General features: G+C 40.2%; 2 protein-coding genes across 2 annotated transcripts; one reads left to right on the top strand and one right to left on the bottom strand.

Moving 5' to 3' along the window:
• Positions 1-9071: 9071 nt before the first annotated feature.
• Positions 9072-12063, bottom strand: LOC117452709 (E3 ubiquitin-protein ligase NEURL3). Its single transcript, XM_034091437.1, has 4 exons — positions 11926-12063; positions 10090-10593; positions 9798-9956; positions 9072-9686 (listed from the first exon to the last, which is right to left on the bottom strand). Exons 1-4 carry the CDS (start codon positions 11954-11956, stop codon positions 9499-9501), a joined length of 882 nt encoding a protein of 293 aa, XP_033947328.1. The 5' UTR covers positions 11957-12063; the 3' UTR covers positions 9072-9498.
• Positions 12064-14542: 2479 nt separating this feature from the next.
• nkx6.3 (NK6 homeobox 3) lies at positions 14543-17947 on the top strand. Its single transcript, XM_034091339.1, has 3 exons — positions 14543-14951; positions 16448-16614; positions 17720-17947. The coding sequence occupies exons 1-3, from the start codon at positions 14543-14545 to the stop codon at positions 17945-17947; spliced, it is 804 nt and encodes a 267-aa protein (XP_033947230.1).
• The last annotated feature ends 619 nt before the right edge of the window (positions 17948-18566 follow it).

Below are 18566 nucleotides of genomic sequence, written 5' to 3'. Positions count from 1 at the left end.
GATTCCCTGCAACAAACGACTGTGAAAGAGATGTGCCAAACTGATTTCCCTTTCACAGACTTCGTCCAGCAGATGTTAAGCAAGGCAAGGCAAGTTTATTTATATAGCACCTTTCAGCACCAGGCAATTCAAGGTGCAGCACCGCCTCTTAGTGGGACCAAACGGAACTGTGTGCAGTCTGTATGTCACCATGAATACAGACAGGTGTCGCCAAAATCACAAACATGCCACCGTTGACCTGTAGAAATAGAATGAAAACACTAAATATCACAAAACAATCAATTAGATATGTGATTATTTAAGTTCAAATTTAACAATCTTTATAGGTAGCGTAAATCAGGTTAAGAAACAGTTTCATATATATTTCATATTTAAACAGTGTAGTGCATCTTAGGGTCACAGCAGTGCATGAATACATAACAGTGGAAATATATTGTGTTTTAGTGCATACATTAATGCACATCTTGTTCGTTTTAATACTCTATGTGTCAAACTCAAGGCCCGGGGGCCAAATCAGGCCCTTGGTGGATTTAATTTCGGCCCGCAGGATAATTTCTAATTACTATTAGATCTGGCCCGCCGGTATATTGCACGCACACCTTCACTCCCTCCTGAGGGTCTCCTCCACTCAGAGCCTGAGCCCAAACATTGATGACCTTTCACCCGAGATGAGATGCCAAGTATCTGAACTAGCATCACAGAGCAGCAACCTGAGTTTAATGGATGTTTCCTTCTGCACTTTGTTTCTTGCGACAACAGGGAGTGTTTGGTTTGTTCTTTGAGGGGAATAGTTTTTTTTAAGCTGTTGTTGGCCTGTGGAAAAATGTGATCATAAGAAATGCCTCCAGAAAAGCTGCAGATAGAGCCATAAGAAATGAATGCAACTGATTATTTAATGTTGTTTTTATAGGCAATAATTTAAGCTTTGTTAGTTCCAGGTTTAATATGTGCAATAAGTTCATTTCAATAAGTTCTGCAATAAACATTGAACCAGTCCGGCCCTCGACTAGCACCCATTTTTTAATGTTGGCCCACTGTGTATTTGAGTTTGACACCCCTGCGTAAACCCTGCAAATCACTCTGTATATCTTTGCACAATTCTGTCCAATGCCACCTCTCTTAAAATGTGCTCACTTTAAATTACCACAACTTTTTTGTATAATTATGTTTCTCTTTATTTTCTCATGCTATAATTTTTTAAAAACATTTAGTTACAGTACTACTGTTTTTGCTCTTTTTTTGCTCTTGACCATAAACCTGACTCTTACTTATTTTAAGAATAGATGTATATTTAGATGTCAGTTTAAATATGGTTACGTAACACATGGGTTCTGTTTCGTGGGAATACCTGTATCCACTTCCTCAAGAGAAAGTGCTCATGTAACACCATGAGGGTGTAAACAACATGTGTTGACAAACTCCTGCAATCATGTCGATGAAATCTGCAGAACATGTCACAGAAATCACAACAGTGTGTCACCTAATCTTTCTATCTACAGCTGGTTGTCTCTGACATAATGCTGCCATTGATTGTGACTGATTGGGAAGTCCTCGGCCATAAAGCGTCTGGCGTTTATATATTTTTAATACTGAAGGTATACAACGATGGTTCAGAGGGGGACTCGTTCATTTGCCTTAGAGAATCCCGATCTTAATTAGGAAAAAGATATTCGACAAGTTGTTTTGTAGAAAGGATTAGTCCTAATGCTGACATCATTTCTGCTGACCTTCTCTCCCACAGAACAGACCGGAGGAATATTTATTGATTCGTTAGTTGATTTAGTGATTTGCTGATTTGGCCTCTGTAATTAAGTCTAGCAACCTAATGTCTATTTAAGGAATAAAACACATGTGATCTCAGTTTTCTGATATTTTCTAACTTTTATATGCACTGACTAAACCAATTAAAGCATTTTTCAAAAGACATCTTGGTGCGAGTTCTCCTGCCCTGAAGCAAGCCCAGAGGCGTCCCTTTTTCTAAACAAACAAGTCATTTTAGTTTTTCCACACATATTATGACCTTCATCATCTAATGTCAAAGGGCTCTTGATTCGCCTTACAGTCTTTAAAGGTCTCCTGTTACACTGTTTTCATCAATTTATTATAGGTCCCAGATATATACAAACATGTCTCTGGAGTGTTTGGCTCCAAACACCAAACAGATCAATGCAGCATTACCCATAATCCCCTCTGTTTCAGCCCTGCTTCAAAAGTGCTGATTCTCTGTCTGTGACTTTAGATGAAAATAAGGAGCCACGCCCCTCTGAGAGAGATTTGGTTACAAAGAACTCAATGGAGCTCTAGGAGGAGATTCAGGTGATATGGTGTGGGGGGGGGGGGGGGGGGGGGGGGGGGGGGGGTTACCTTGGTTGGTGATTGGCTAATGGTTACACAAGACAACAAATCGTGATGACATCACAAAGCGGCCAAAATCTGATCAGCTCATTTTCAGACAGGTTTTTATAGAAATGGATCAGGACAAAAAGAGAGAGAATCTTTGTTCCTGAAACTTTCAGAGTCTCTTTACACAGAGGGGACACATGTTGATGTACAAGAGACATGAAGAAGAGGGGACACATGTTGATGTAGAAGAGACATGAAGAAGAGGGGACACATGTTGATGTAGAAGAGACATGAAGAAGAGGGGACACATGTTGATGTAGAAGAGACATGAAGAAGAGGGGACACATGTTGATGTAGAAGAGACATGAAGAAGAGGGGACACGTGTTGATGTAGAAGAGACATGAAGAAGAGGGGACACATGTTGATGTAGAGGAGACATGAAGAAGAGGGGACACATGTTGATGTAGAAGAGACATGAAGAAGAGGGGACACGTGTTGATGTACAAGAGACATGGAGAAGAGGGGACACGTGTTGATGTAGAAGAGACATGAAGAAGAGGGGACACGTGTTGATGTAGAGGAGACATGGAGAAGAGGGGACACGTGTTGATGTAGAAGAGACATGAAGAAGAGGGGACACGTGTTGATGTAGAGGAGACATGGAGAAGAGGGGACACGTGTTGATGTAGAGGAGACATGGAGAAGAGGGGACACGTGTTGATGTAGAGGAGACATGGAGAAGAGGGGACACGTGTTGATGTAGAGGAGACATGGAGAAGAGACATGAACACGTGGATTTTGCATAATAGGTGACCTTCAAAATAAAATCCCTACCCCCTTTCCCAAGTCAACCCAAAAACAAAAACAAAAAATAAATAAAGTTTAAAAGATATTATAATAATAATAATAATAATAATGCAGACGATATATTGGTAAGGGTTTGCATATTGCTTTACAGTACAGTCAAATATGCTATTTAGAAATGGATCAAATGACCTAAATGTGACGTTATCAAGAGCCTTTGCAAGTTTCTCTGCAAAGTTTCTCTTTGCAGCTTTGGACTACAGAGATAATGTCGAAACCATTAGCTTCCACATTTTGGAGGAAGTTAACAGGAGAAGAACAAGAGTTTGTAAACACATGCAATATACAGAATACAGAAATTAACCCAAAATATCTAAAGGTCTGTTGTGTCACGCGGCGGGTGGCTGAGTGTGTGTGGTTTGTGACCCACTGTGTTAGGATCTCGTTTTAAACAGGACCCAGGCGCAGGCAATGACTTAAGATGTTTACATTATTTATTGTTCGGAGACTCAGGCAGGTTTGGAGACTATGGAGGTCCGGAGTGGAAGTAGGCAGTTCAGGCTGGATTGAGAACAAGGCAGGCAGGTATGGTGAAGGGAGAAGCAGGCAGGGTGGCTGGAAGCTCTGGTGGTCGACGGCTGAGGGATCGCACTGGAAGCACAAGGAGAAACTAGTTTCAAAAAGTACAGAAAAACACTCAGACAAGATAACTGAACTGAGCAGCCAGGAGGACGCAATACCACTGGTGTAGAAAACAATCTGACGGACACACACACACACACACACACACACACACACACACACACACACACACACACACACACACACACACACACACACACACACACACACACACACACACACACACACATACAAGAATGTGTTTGTCTTCAATCCTAAATCCTTTCTTGAAGATTAAATCTGCAAAATAATCTGCATGATGCAACAACACATTTCAGTGCCAACATCAGTGTTTTTTAAGACAGCATGAACTATTGACACAAGAAGACGTTTCAATAGAAAATTGTTCATCTTTTTCAACCTTATTTGGTCCCAATATGGTTTTTGCAGAAAGTCATTCTACAATGCATGAAATAAATAGGCATATATATAAAAGGGGGAGGAAAGGTGTGCAAAATACAAGTAGGGTAGAAGTCTAACGTCAGTGGTCACTAGTGTCCGCCTTCACATTTCGACAGTGTCCAGCAGCACAACATAAAATAATAGATGAAATAAAGGATTCATAAAATGGGACATTGGAGGACTAACAACAGAAACATGTGGTGGAAGTAACTTGAGTTATTTGATAGGTGAATTGTAGGAAAAAGAAAGGAGTCTTTGCAGGTCAAACTCCAACATGATGTTATCATTTTGATAGGGGGTCCGATGACCTGCAGTGGTGGTGACCGGCTGAAGAGCAAAGTCTGAACGTTGGCATGGATGCGTAAATGGAGGGTTGGAAAGGTCCCTTTAAAAATGAAATCAGTAACAATGACCTTTCACCTGTGAAATAATGCAATCAGTAACTTAATCTGAGCATCACAATATAAAGATAAAGTAACCTGATTACTTTCAGTAACTTTAGGAAATACATACAAGAGAAAATACATGTAATACACTTTTTACTGAAGTGTATTATGTAACAGGAAAGGGATTTAGTATAAAACCTGCCTCTCAAAAGACAGTTCAGGCAGTAGGCGTACTCTCACGTAAAGTATTCTCCTACAGAACAGTACAGTCAAACATCATTTGCTTAAAACATTGTTATCCTGCCAGTAATGCCTAATGTAGAACAGCTACAGTAATCTGATTACATGTTTTTTTATGCAATTATAAAAGGGAATAAAGCAACCGTTTTTGTATCGTGATTACGTAATCCCGTCACATGTAATCCATTACTCCCCAAGCCTGGAATCTTGAAACTGATTCACTCAAAGGGAGAACCATCTGCTTGCCTTCATTGTCACGCTGGAAGCAGAGCAGGGAGGACACCAAAGTAACTTTAAAGAAAAGTCCTTTATTGTAGATTGTCCAGGTAGAAAGAGCTGGAAAAGGTCAAGCAAGGCAGAAACAACTCTGAACTTAGGTCTTTTGGGGCGAGCAGAGAAATTCTTCTGTTGTTCTTTCCATCTTTGAGCATGTCCATTCTCCAGTACTGCACTACTACCTACAAGTGTTTGACAGCAGCTTTCAAATCAAAACGGCTCCACCTGTTAAAAATCTGATCAAAGATTGTTGGTCAGAGACTCTATGACTCAGCCTCGTGAGGCTGTCCAACAACATCATCTCTGACCCAAACCATGTTCTGAACAGTGACGATGAGCTGCTAGCATCTGATCGGAGATACAGGGTCCCACGATTCAATAAGGGCAGACTGAAGCATCCTTTGTGCATCAGTCACTCCTCTCAGTAGGTGAGCTGAAGGCTCTTTGAGCAGCTTTTCTCTCACTGATTGTGCTGCTATGTTAAATGTTTGTTGTTTGTGTTTCATGTATTTGTGTCTGGATATTTGTCTGTTGGTGTTGGACATGGAGCTGCTGTGACGCAAGTCAAGTTTCAGACTTGATCTGACTAATAAAGTAATGTCGTGTCGTATCGTAATTTGAAACAGCTAATGGAGGTAATAACAGCAGAAATGATCCAAGTACAACTTTGGTTTGATAAGAACAAATGATCATTAAATATAAGCAAAACAAAGATTATGCTATTTGGAAAACATAAAACAAATCCTCAGGCGCAATTAATACTCGACAACATAAACATAGAAAGAGTGTAAATAAGTTCCTTGGTGTGGGTTGAGACCACAACATGAGCTGGAAACCTCGTATCAATCATGTAAAAGCAAAACTAAGACTATTGAAATATTGGGGAAAGCCAGACACATTCTGGACTCCAATGATATACTCTGTATCATACACTCATATAGCCATATCGGAGTTACTGCGTGGAGATGGGGAAGCACTTAGAAAACCAACCGACAGCCGTTATGCACAAAGGGCTAATAGAAAGATCGGTACCACTTTACAATAAGACTACCCGTATAAAGGGTTTACAAATAGTTTGTATTCATTTATTAATTAGCTTGTGAACACTTTATAAATCATTAATACGCTTTTATAAGACGAGATAAACAGGGCGACTGTGGCCGGTTGCTTGCCAAATAGTGAGCCCACATTTATCTGTACTGCTAAGCCTTATATTGGCTACCTAGCTTACTTCGTCTTCTTCATCAGCCAGCATCCTTGGTATCTGTTGCTCACTGAGTTGATTCTCGCTAAGTAGCCTCTATAAGGCTTAGTCATCTTGCCAAATAGTGAGCCTGTGTTGACGTATGAAAACTATGTTAGAACTGGTTTATAAATGGTTCTTAAGGATTAATAAAGTGTGTACAACCTAATTCATAAGCTAATTGTAAACCCTCTGTGAATCCTTTATAAGGGTAGTCTTATTGTAAAGTAGTAGAGAATAATCAATAATGTTGGATATCTTGAACACATTATTCTTGACGTCACACACACTGAAGTGTACTGATCTGGTTACCTTGAAAACTCCACAAATCATGTACAGAGCAAGACATAATCTACCTGCTAGGAAATTACAAACGTTGTTCGTAGGCAGAGAGGGGGGGTATAGTTTGAGAGGAAGTCTACATTTGAAACAACTCAAGGTCAGAACAACTCTGAGAAGTATGTGCATAACAATCTGTGGGGGATGTTATGGAATGGTTTGGAGCCGGAGTTCAAACAAAGCACACGTAAGTTAAAACAAGACAAGGGATGAACACTTTGTAAAATACCACACCGCGACATTTATTGGGTTGTGATTGAACCAGATTGGTTAATCATTTGCTTTGCTGCAGTGATCAGATTCGTTTTGACTCTACAGCTATTCCTGTAAGTCATAAAGAAACTCTTAAATTACAGGAACTCTCTGAAGCTACAGCATCAAGTTATCCTCCTGAGACCCAGAGTTAGTAATGCGAAGCATAGTATACAAACAACATTAACATACATTTAGACAACATTAGAGCCCAACAACTCAATGCAACAAATACTGAGCCCTCATTTGTAGAACTTCGTCCTTTTTTGAAATGCAGATGGAGTTTTATTAATCCCTCGTGGGGAAATGGTTTCTCTGCATTCGACCCATCCTACTGTTAGGAGCAGTGTGCTGCCATTTTGAACGGCGCCCGGGGAGCAGTGTGGGGAACGGTGCCTTTCTCAGGGACACCTCGTCTTGGTCTTGCCGGGACTTGAACTGATGACCTTCCAGTTGCCAAGCCGAGTCCCTATCGACTTCGCCACCACCGCCCCAGAGATACATCTGACCCTTGAGGCACTTGATGTATGTGTTCCCACTGCCTCCGTCTGCCATGAACCTACAGAAACCTCAGTGTTAGTTTGGGCCCATCGTGGACTCCATTGTGTAAAAGTTAGCAAATCCCCATGTCCTCCTCAGAGGACATTCATAAAAACATTTATTTGTAGGTCGGATAAGTATTACACTGCTCTGAAAACTCACTACACTAACTCCTAAGATGTTCCCTTACTATAATTAATTAAAAATATTGAACTCACAACGCTGGTAATTACAAAATTACAAACTTACCATTTATCTTTCTATAAACAGTGCTTGTGTTGATGGACGCCATTTTGAAATACAATGAAATGATCTTTTTCAAAGCCACACCCCCACTATGTCATATGTTTGAAAAGCCCAGGATGTCCTCTGTGGAGTCCAATTGGACTTAATGCTGTGGGATGTATAACCTCAAAGTAATGGACCAAACCCCAATGTCCTCCACAGAGGACACAAATGAATGGGTGGGTCTTATAGAAACGATCATTATTGTGTCAACAGTATAGCATGTTAGGATACAGTATCTTGAGGATTCATTACATATATCTTTGTAGTGGCTCCTGGTGCAGACTTAACAATTATGAATAACTGTAGATTCAGTCTCACCAGTGGTCTGCGGTGTGCATGTGCATGAGCATAATGATCTGCGACATGAATGATATGCCTATCTTTCAACAACCTCTTATCTCCATCAGATGATCCCTTGATTAAATGGAATTAGTCTCATTGAGTAATAAACTCAGACGCTTTTATCCAAAGCGACTTGCTCAATACTGTGGACAATCCCCACAGGAGCCATTTGGGGTGAAGTGTCTCAGGGACACAACGACATGCTGATCCGAACACCAACGCACTAGGCCACTGCGCCGCATGCTTTCCACATCACAAAATCATTGTTTGCTCTAACTGCTGGATGTTTAAATACGCAACACATTTGTCATATCAACTTAAAGGTTGATAATAAGTCAGTGTTTACCCACAACTCATGTGGGCTGTCCCTAAATGGCCTCGTGTTATTGCAGGATGAAGAAGGGGGATTTCACTTTGATTCCAAGGCCACACATTAAACACTTTAGTATCAAACCTGAACGGCTTAACATAACAATATTTATAAAAAGGTGCTGCCAAATATTAAATCAAACTTTCCCAAAACTACACAATATTCTAGTATTTATGTAATTCAAGCCAAGAACAGTTTGACAGCAACATGTTATCCCAAAAGAGTGATAGAGTGCATAGTGAAGGTTTCATCTCAAAATATGAGAGAAGCCAGAAACAGGGAGTCTCAACCGCAACCCTTTCATGCCATCTATCATGTTTCCATGAAGTATATCCTCACACACACACACACACACACACACACACACACACACACACACACACACACACACACACACACACACACACACACACACACACACACACACACACACACACACACACACACACACACACACACACACACACACACACACACACACACACACACACACACACACACACACACACACACACACACTAAATAAGAACAGAAAAGTTAATTTTTAAGATTTATGTAGTATTTATTTTTACATTCATTTGTTGGCAATTAAACAATAAATTAAAGAACAACATAACTGTACAACAATAAATTGATTTCATATTTACAAAATTAGGGATTTTATATATACAGTGAGTGTAAATGACATTACACGTCGGGCTGTGCTTGCAAACAATATTAGGCTCGTCTTGATCAAATGGCTTCTTGCTTCTTTACAAATCACAATCAAAGTGCAATTTTCAAATATCCCTTTCATAAAATGTAACGCATGAAGTCATCATCATAAATGTAAATAAACAATTTACTGATTTTAGTAGTTTAAGTTGACATCCCTTTTGAAGTGTTCTGAACCATTTGTAGTCTGCTGGTACTAGCACATCCTAACATTTAGTATGTGCTATTCTAAGTGTTGTCATTGTCACAGTCCTGGGTGAGTCCTGTCTGGTGGAGCTCAGGCACGGACGGAGGCTCTCCTCCCGTTCCCCGATGGAGCTCTGATGTTCTGTCGGCACAGCGGGCAGGTGCCAAACTGCTTCAAGACTTTGGAGGCGCACTGGTTGCATAAACACCGGTGGCCACAAGGCAGAGTGATGCTGGCCTGTGTCCCCATGCACGCAACGCAGCACGATGCGTCTCCACCTGTGATCAAAACAGAGGAACCATGATTACAAATCTACATCGACAGGTTCTCTCTGGTCAAAATGTGCAATACACTGAAATCAAATGTGGGTTTGAAGGACTCTTTCTTACCTTCTGGGCCTTCGAGGCAGGAGATGTATTCATCGCTGTTTCCATCCAGACTTGAAGAATCAGTCATCAAACTGCAGTGTTTGTCAACCTCAGTTGAAGTGAAGCATTCAGGTGCAGGACAAGAGCGTCTGGTGTTAAAAAACTCCCTTTTCTCTGAGCCTGCAGCAAGAAGTAGAAGTATTAAAATATGTTCTAACAATAGAACAATTATTTTGTATGTGGCTACTGTAAATAAGCAGGAAGAAGGCAAACAGGCTGCACAGCGAGCATGTTGTTATGATAGTAAACATACCCAGGAGGGAGATGGAGCACGTCTGTCCGTAGATGTCTATCATGGCCCACAGCGGCCGGCTGAGATCCACTCCTGACAGCAGCCTTTGCTCCCTGCCGTTGTTTCCGCAGATGTACATGGTGCCTCGAGCAGAGACCCAGAACTCCAGCTCGACGCCTGCCCGGCAGAAGGACTCGTGCATAGGAGCCGCCCAGTGCCCCGGGGTCTCCGTGAGGTTGGGGATGGCCATGATGGGCAGGGGCAGAGATCTGGCTATGGGATGCACCGTGGTGAAGCCCAGACGCAGACCTCCGCTCCAGTTGAAGGAGTCCTTCTCCACCCGCAGGCGGATCCTCTCCTGGACCTTCAGCGGGCGGCTGCTGAACACCAGGCCGTTCTTGAAGGTGTTTTCCCTCCTCTCCGCCAGGAGGCCCCCCCGACTCAGACGCACCATGTCTCCCACCGCCTGAGAGTGGAAGCTGAGCGGGCCGAGGCAGGACCAGCAGCACCTGTGAGGGCTGTGATCTGGAAAACAATTATAAAAATAAAGTTAGGAATCGTTATGGAAGTGCGTCACAGAGACAACAACAAGCTGAGAGGATTTCTGCACTGCCAATGTGTGCAGAAATATTAATTTGATGTCTTAATTTCATCTGATTTGTTGATTGTAATTCATCATAGTTGTATATGATGTTGCTGTGTATGCCCTGTAACAAAATAATATCTTTATGAAGGGACATTTATCCAACATTTATAACCGGATGCTACTTAATCTTTAACCTTTACTGCAAGGTTGAGTGGATTTTGATTAGGGTTAACAGAAGATTCACCAGAGAACGAGTAATACTGAAACCAGCCAATGTGATTTGCCTTTGGAGGAGACGAGGATTAATCATTCAAGTGAACCCTGAGTCCACTCACAAGATGTGTCCATGTGTCAAAGGACGGCTTGCAGGAACTGATGAGACTCTACCCAAATGAAGCATTAAGAAACCACGCGCTGTATGTAAAGCATTTCAGTGACAAGCTGAACGTTTCCAGTAAATGCTTTTGGCAAGGATTGACTCCTTCATCATGAAAGCCTCTATCTCAGCTGCTAATCATCACTTTCTACAGCCGCTATCATAAAGACCTGGCTGCTGTTTTGTATTCAACATTATCAGATCTTTAGTTTCGGAATGACCAGATTAGTGGCTTGCAGCATCTCCTAAAAAGACATGTATGGATGATGTCTATGTTCATTTAAGAGGCTAATAATACTTCATTCAACTAGGAATTTTTAACTTACTAACCTTTTTTTGTTGACAATAATATGTTTTAATTAAAATTGGAAATGCATTTATTTCTTACTTTTTACATAAAATGTACTTTTGCTCCAACATGAAAAGTGAAAATAAATGTCTCTAAAATGATTGAATTTGAAAATGTTGATATCATTTATATTTTCTTATTTCAGTACTAGGTTAAATAAAAACATTAAACTATATTAATGTTGGCGAACCAAATGTAACTAAAGATCATTTTGACATACAGCAAAATAATATTTCACCAAAAAAAATTTAACTAAAAAGAATAACTAATAATTTGGACTACTACAGGAAGCCCAGATTATTAGTTATTTTTAATGAGAAATTGAGATGGTTATTATTGACAGAATAAATTCCATATGAATGTCTCGGCAAAGATTAAAGGCAAGGCAAGCTTATTTATATAGCACCTTTCAACACAAGGCGATTCAAAGTGCTTTGCCATTAAGAAAATGGCATTTAAAATCAGTCATTAAAAAGCAAAGATAATAAAATAAACATTAACAGAAAAAATACATGGATAAAAGTTCAAATCGAAAATAAATCTCACCAGAGTTCCTGTTGCTCGTGTCCTTCGCCATCTTGAAGAGGCAGAGGTTATGTTCTTGTGGTCTGTAGAGTGCATGTGCTCTTGTCTGTATCTTGGATCGTTTGTCATGAGGTGCAGTGTTGTCCTGCTTTTAAAGAATGCTGCATGTGGGGCATGTAAACACTAACATCCCGCCCTCATCAAACTGAAAGCAGCAGGTCTGAGGGAGGAACCATAACATGGAAAGTTACCTTCAGCTGACAGCAGGGAGTCATGTCCTTCACTGTGCAATTTAGGCTGATTATAAAAGAGAATCAGTTTCATTCTCTGTCATCATGCTGTGAATAGTCTCTTTCATCGTCTTGTGATTGTGTTTTTGTACTACAATATGAAATGCACAGCTTGGAGGTCTTTCTTACTATCGTGTCCTTCGATTGCAATTGTTTTTTATTTAATGTTGTAGACTATAATAACTTCTTATTTCTGCCTGTGCACCTTTCTCATGTATTTAACAAGCAAGCTCTCATGTTCCACTTTCCTGTCCTGTCTTGTGTTTACTGTAAATGGGATTCTTAGCTGATATTTTACTACATTTTGCTGTTTTGTTTGGGAAATAGAATGCAACATGACCTTTTTACATAGAAACTCTTAAAACGGACCCTTTTTTAATCTTTTTTTTACATTTAAAAAAGCAAGAATCCTGCAAATGCTTTCAATAAGCCAACACATTGTTGGTGGTTATTTTCCAAGGTGCAGTGTCATGGCAAATACATTTTGGATGTCACTTCCTTGTCGGGCCCAGTGGAATTGAGGGAACTTCAGACATGGTTAAGTGATGAGTGTGTGCAATAATCCTTACTCTGAACATGACCTCAGATGATACACCAGTGTGTGTCGAGTTCTGTCGCCCTCTGCTGGACACACACATTGGTTGGAAACCAAAAGTTACATCACTCTCGGAAAGTTACTAACTTTTTTCAAGTTATCACATGACTTTCCCGAAAACCCCAGCATCCCATGACCGAGAAACACACTTTAGGTATATTCTGACTGATCAGCTGCAGGCGTGTTTTAATGTGACTGCAAATAAGCTTGGGATGTTTTGAAGAGAGAATACTTGATTCTAGACATGCAGTTCTATGTGTGTGTGTGTGTGTGTGTGTGTGTGTGTGTGTGTGTGTGTGTGTGTGTGTGTGTGTGTGTGTGTGTGTGTGTGCGTGCGTGCGCGTGCGTGCGTGCGTGCGTGCGTGCGCATGCGTGTGTGTGCATCATAATTTTCTTCTTTTTCAATTATCAATATGTTCAAAACGTTTTTGTTTTTTTATATTTCAAACATGAAATCATTCTTGTGTGGAACGAAATTAAATAGTGATGATTCTTATACAAAATTACAAAAATGGCATAAAAATATATTATTCTAACGGGAAATTGTAGGGTCCAATAACTTGTGCATCTGAGGGTTAAGAAAAAAAATGGAAAATACAATTACCTTTAAATTAGATTCACCAAAATGTCACATTGTCGACCTAAAAAAGCTTCATAAGCATTAATACAACTTTGGATAAATTAAACTTTTGCTGGTTGAATATTGAGTGTATTGTTGCATGATGGTGACTTCACACTGCAGAGATATTTTTAAGTTTTCTAACATAAAACCCTACAACACAGTATTATGATGTATATAGAAAAATGATATTCATACTAAGGATAAGATGTAGTATATTGCCAACTGGAAGATGACGATAAGAGAATCTGTGAATATTATAAGCAGAATAATGAGGTTCCAGATTTAGATTTAATATCTCAAATATCTTTTGGACAATCGATATTTGTGTTTTTTTAATAAATACAAAGAACAGTAGGGGAAAAACCCCTAATGATAGAAATGTGGATCACATTGTCATTTAAACTGGTGCATGAAAGTAGATTATGTTTTTAGGTAATGTATTTTTTTACAATAAAACACGTATTTTGCTTTAAAACCACATCCCACCACTGACAAACTGGGACATATATCAGCCCTTCTTCTCCTCCTCTGTGCACTCGGTGCTCAGCTGCCTCTGCTCCACCACACTTAGTCAGACATGGCAGGCCATCAAAAAATCAACTTGCTCCCTCTCCACCTGTTCAAAACACTATTAATCTGCTGCCTTCCAATAAAAGGCTTGGCTCTCAGCGAGGAGCCAATAGAGAGGCATTAAAGCCGTGAGACCCAGGCCAATCCCAGGCTGCATTCTAATATGGCCTATCTTTATCAAGGTGCCACTCCATTTCCAGATACTGCTTATTTATGACCTCTGAGGAGAGCGCCGGCGGCAGGCATGCGTCTTTAGCAGAACAACTCAACCTGAATCCAGAGGGCTCGCCTGCGACGTTAGATATGGGATTATCACAGAACACACTGTGGCTGAGAAGAGGTGAAGAGTTTATCTGCGTTTTCTGATGTGGTAGGAACTTTTGTAAACACCGGGACTTTAAAATCGCTCTTTGTTATTCGAATATCTGGAAAGAAAGTGGGTTTGATCCCAGATCCAAGACATCACCCGTGGGTGAGGAACGCTGTGTGGGCCTATCTGAGGTCTATTCCTGCTTGGACCTTATTGGATGTGTCACTGGAGTCAGAGTTACACTACCTCCCATGGATCCAAACATCCAGGGGTCTTTCCTGTTCAACAACAGCTTGAACCAGTTCTCCTCTGAGCTCAAGGCCCCGGTGTGCCAGTACTCTGTGCCCAACTCTTTCTACAAGCTCAACCCGGCTCTGAACAGCCAGCTGCAGCCGGGGACGCCGCACACCATCAGCGACATCCTGAGGAGCTCCATGATGGGGATGGGCGCCACAGGGACCACCACCCTGCTGTCCGGATACTCCACCATGGGGGGGTTCAGCCCCTCCGTCAGCAGCACCTCCATGTACTATAACCGAGACTACAACTCCCCCCTGGGCGGGTTCTCCAAGCCCGGCGCAGAATGCTCCATGAAGGGTCGCAGCTGCTGGGCGGAGAGCGGCTGTGAGTGGAGGGGGGGGCGGCAGCCGTGCACCAACAGTGAGTCTCCATCCTTCAGCTGAGGGGGGGGGTCAACAGCAGCACCTGGCCATGAGTCTCTGAGGACACTGTTTTTCTAACATAGATCCGACAACACAGTATTATGATATATAAAAAAATACTCATGATTCATATTCATACCTAGGATAACATGTGGTTTATTGCCATTACTTATTGAAACCGGAAGATGGATATAAGAGAATCTGCGAATATTATAAACAGAATAATGAGGTTCCAGATTTAGATTTAATATCTTTTGGACAATCTATATTTGTGTTTTTTTAATAAATACAAAGAAAAGTAGGGGGAAAAGCCTAATGATAGAAATGTGGATCACATTGTCATTTAAACTGGTGCATGAAAGTAGACTAGGTTTCATTTGGGTGATGGTTACTCTTTTGTCTCCGAGGACACTGGAGGACTCGTAAAGATGCCAGAACGTCCTTAGAAGACAAATTCACCCAAATCACAAGAGATTCAAAATATAAACTAACTTTACAAACTCAGATACATCCAGTATATGAGAGATGTTTTAACCAACATTGTGTTTGGGTTTTTTTAAAACAGATACTTGAACATATTTAAAGTTAAATTAAAGTTTTTGAGGCTTTATTGTCATGTGCACAAAAGCTACAGCTAAGTTTAGGCAATGGAAATCTAAAGTCCCAAGCTCCTCTAATAATACCTCGTAAAATAGAGCGATAGACTTACTAACAAAGCACTTATATACTATCAAAGCACTTATATACTATCAAAGCACTTATATACTAATAAAGCACTTATATACTAACAAAGGACTGGCTTATCTATAGCCAGTTGAGTAGCACTTGAAATGTTTGGCTCTATGAAACCTGATGTACTTATATGATTCTGTTTTCTTCAAGTTTGTATCTTCTTGGTCGAATACACTTATTGTAAGTCGCTTTGGATAAAAGCGTCAGCTAAATGCAATGTAATGTAATGTCAAATAAATACAATTAGTAATAGAAGTATACAATATAATATTGCAAGACAATGGTGCCAGTAAAATTCAAAAATAGGACAAATCGATTCATAGATTGAATTAGATATTATTCATTTTAATATATTTTAAATGTGTACAATTCGAATGGATATACATGTAATTGTTAATGGAGGATTTTGTTTGCAGCACGCACAGTGAAATTGTTACTCTGCATTTAACCCATCTTAGTATTAGGAGCAGTGGGCAGCTATTCTATTATGCGCTTAATGAGCAGTCTGATGCTTTGCTCACGGGCAACGCGGCACTGAATACATGTATGGGGCAGTTGTAATATCAAATCAAATGTTCAAAAAATGGCACTCATATAATATGTGGACGATGTTTTTTGACGTTGGGTGATAGTAAAAATCGTAATGTTTGTTGTCCCAAACCTCCAGCAGACACCAATAGAATATAATTGTATTTATATGTTTCAGTGTAAGAACAATCCAGAGTTTCTTTACTAAATACTTTTTTCTCCTTATATCTGCAGGTATTGATCTGGGGGAGATGTCAGGCAGGAAGAAACACACCAGACCAACGTTTAGTGGACATCAGATTTTTGCCCTGGAGAAAACCTTCGAGCAGACCAAGTACCTGGCCGGGCCGGAGAGAGCCAGACTGGCCTATTCTCTGGGAATGACCGAGTCACAAGTCAAGGTAAAGATTACAAAACATTTAGCCGAAGCTTTTTTAATTAATTTTCTTTCACCTTTTCTATGTTTCTTTAGGAAACAACGTTGATCTACCTAATTAGCTAAAGCTTTTGGAAATGTGCTTTTGTGTGAAGTGCCTTGCAATTTAAACACTTCACTCAAATAATGTATATATTTTTCCTTTTTATTATATGAACTTTCTGGTGAAGTAACTCAAAATACAGACCTATTTCATTAGCTTAAGCATTTGAATTTAAGTTTCTGTGTGACGTGCCGTACAATTTAAACATTGTTTTTAATTGGTTACTTGTATTTCTCTATGACCTTTCTGGTTATTTCATGGGAGGTAACACTTGTTCTGAAAGGTGTAATAGCAAACAAGTTGAATTACCTTGTCAGCTAAAGCGTGTCGAATTATGCTTTTGTGTGAAGTGCTTTGCATTTAAACACTTTAAGTCCAATAATTTATGTTTTTCTTTTTATATTTGCTTACATTTCTCCACATTTGAGCGTTACCTTGATTTGTGTGTGAAGTAGCTCTTATTTTAATAAGGGGTGCAGTAGAACATGTGTATTTAATTAGGTAAAGCTTTTAAAATGTTGCTTTTGTGATATGTGCTTCACAATTTAAACATTTTACTCCAACACTTTACTGATTTTATTTGTTATACCTTCTCTTATTTCTCTATATGTGACCTTTATGGGGATTTGATGGGTGCCAACTCTTGTTTTGAAAAGTGCAATAGAAATAAAATTGACCTATTCCATATAGCTTCTTGAAAGAGGTGCCTTTCTATTAGACAGAATCAGTATATATTTTTCTGTTTGCTTTAATTTCTCCACATTTGAGCGTCTCCTTCATTGTTGTTTGAAATAAGTCTGGTTTTGAAGAGTGCAACAGAAGTTCAATGGTAACGTTTTTTTTTTAAATGATGTGTGATGAGTATTATTGACCTACTTGTGGAGAAAAACATCTTGTCCTGATCGGTGCATCGCATCATCATGAGGTCACAGTTATATCTCACCATCTCACCACCTGGGTAATGCATAATCATTATCTGGGCTTTCTATGAAATGTGAGTAAACCAGATGACTCCTGCTGTGTGTAGGTGTGGTTTCAGAACCGACGCACCAAGTGGCGGAAGAAGAGCGCCTCGGAGCCGAGCTCCACGCAGTCCGGCCTGGCGGGGACCGGCGGGGAGGCCTCGGAGAACGAGGTGGAGGACGAGGAGTACAACAAGCCTCTGGACCCGGACTCTGACGACGATAAGATCCGCCTGCTGCTGCGCAAACACCACAGAGCTTTCTCCGTGCTGCGCCTCGGCCCGCATGTCTGACCCACTTCCGGCGAATCACACACTGCACAGCACTCATGCATGCTGTTATGAGTTATTCGTTTTAAATGAAAAAAGCATGCTCAGAAGAGGTCATATGTGGTACAACAACAAAGTATCACTGGGGTCAATCAACAGGCTGCAGAAATGAATCTAAAAGACGTTTACTTTTATAAGTTACTTTATCTCTGGCCTGTTTAATGTTACACGGGTGTGTGGGGGAATTATGTTATACACTCCATTTTTGTAAAAATATAAGAACATTTTACTATAGAAACGGCATGATGCTATTGGTATTGGGAATAAAAAAAAATGTAATAGTAGCCTGAAGTTATTAACGTGTTCTCTTTTTAAACAGTTGCCACTGCAAACACTACAAAAGCAAATAGTGCCACTGCCGAATAAAATAAAAGTGGAGGTGAGAAATATCATTGGTCCTTCAATTTAAAATAAATAGTATGCAGGTTAAGTCATGTTAGTACAACTATTTGTACTATTTGCATTTAAATGTGCACTGAAAAAAGGCACTAAATAAGACCTGTTAAAATGAACATGCCGTATAATGAACCACATGCCTCACCACTCTGAATAACAGGTAATCATATCTTATAATATTTTCAAG

This window comes from Pseudochaenichthys georgianus, chromosome 9 (assembly GCF_902827115.2).
Source record: "Pseudochaenichthys georgianus chromosome 9, fPseGeo1.2, whole genome shotgun sequence".
NCBI lineage: Eukaryota > Metazoa > Chordata > Actinopteri > Perciformes > Channichthyidae > Pseudochaenichthys > Pseudochaenichthys georgianus.
The sequence above is the reverse complement of the archived record's forward strand: the minus strand, read 5'-3'. Positions and strand labels throughout refer to the sequence as shown.

Excerpts from the sequence above, each read along its gene's own strand:
- LOC117452709 (XM_034091437.1), bottom strand. The coding sequence starts at position 11,956 with ATGGCGAAGGACACGAGCAACAGGAACTCTG. Across the intron at positions 10,594-11,925 it reads CACGAGCAACAGGAACTCTG|ATCACAGCCCTCACAGGTGC; the intron begins GTGAGATTTATT and ends ATTGTTTTCCAG. Across the intron at positions 9,957-10,089 it reads GTGCTCCATCTCCCTCCTGG|GCTCAGAGAAAAGGGAGTTT; the intron begins GTATGTTTACTA and ends TTCTTGCTGCAG.
- nkx6.3 (XM_034091339.1), top strand. The coding sequence starts at position 14,543 with ATGGATCCAAACATCCAGGGGTCTTTCCTGTTCAACAACAGCTTGAAC. Across the intron at positions 14,952-16,447 it reads GCGGCAGCCGTGCACCAACA|GTATTGATCTGGGGGAGATG; the intron begins GTGAGTCTCCAT and ends TTATATCTGCAG. Across the intron at positions 16,615-17,719 it reads TGACCGAGTCACAAGTCAAG|GTGTGGTTTCAGAACCGACG; the intron begins GTAAAGATTACA and ends TGCTGTGTGTAG.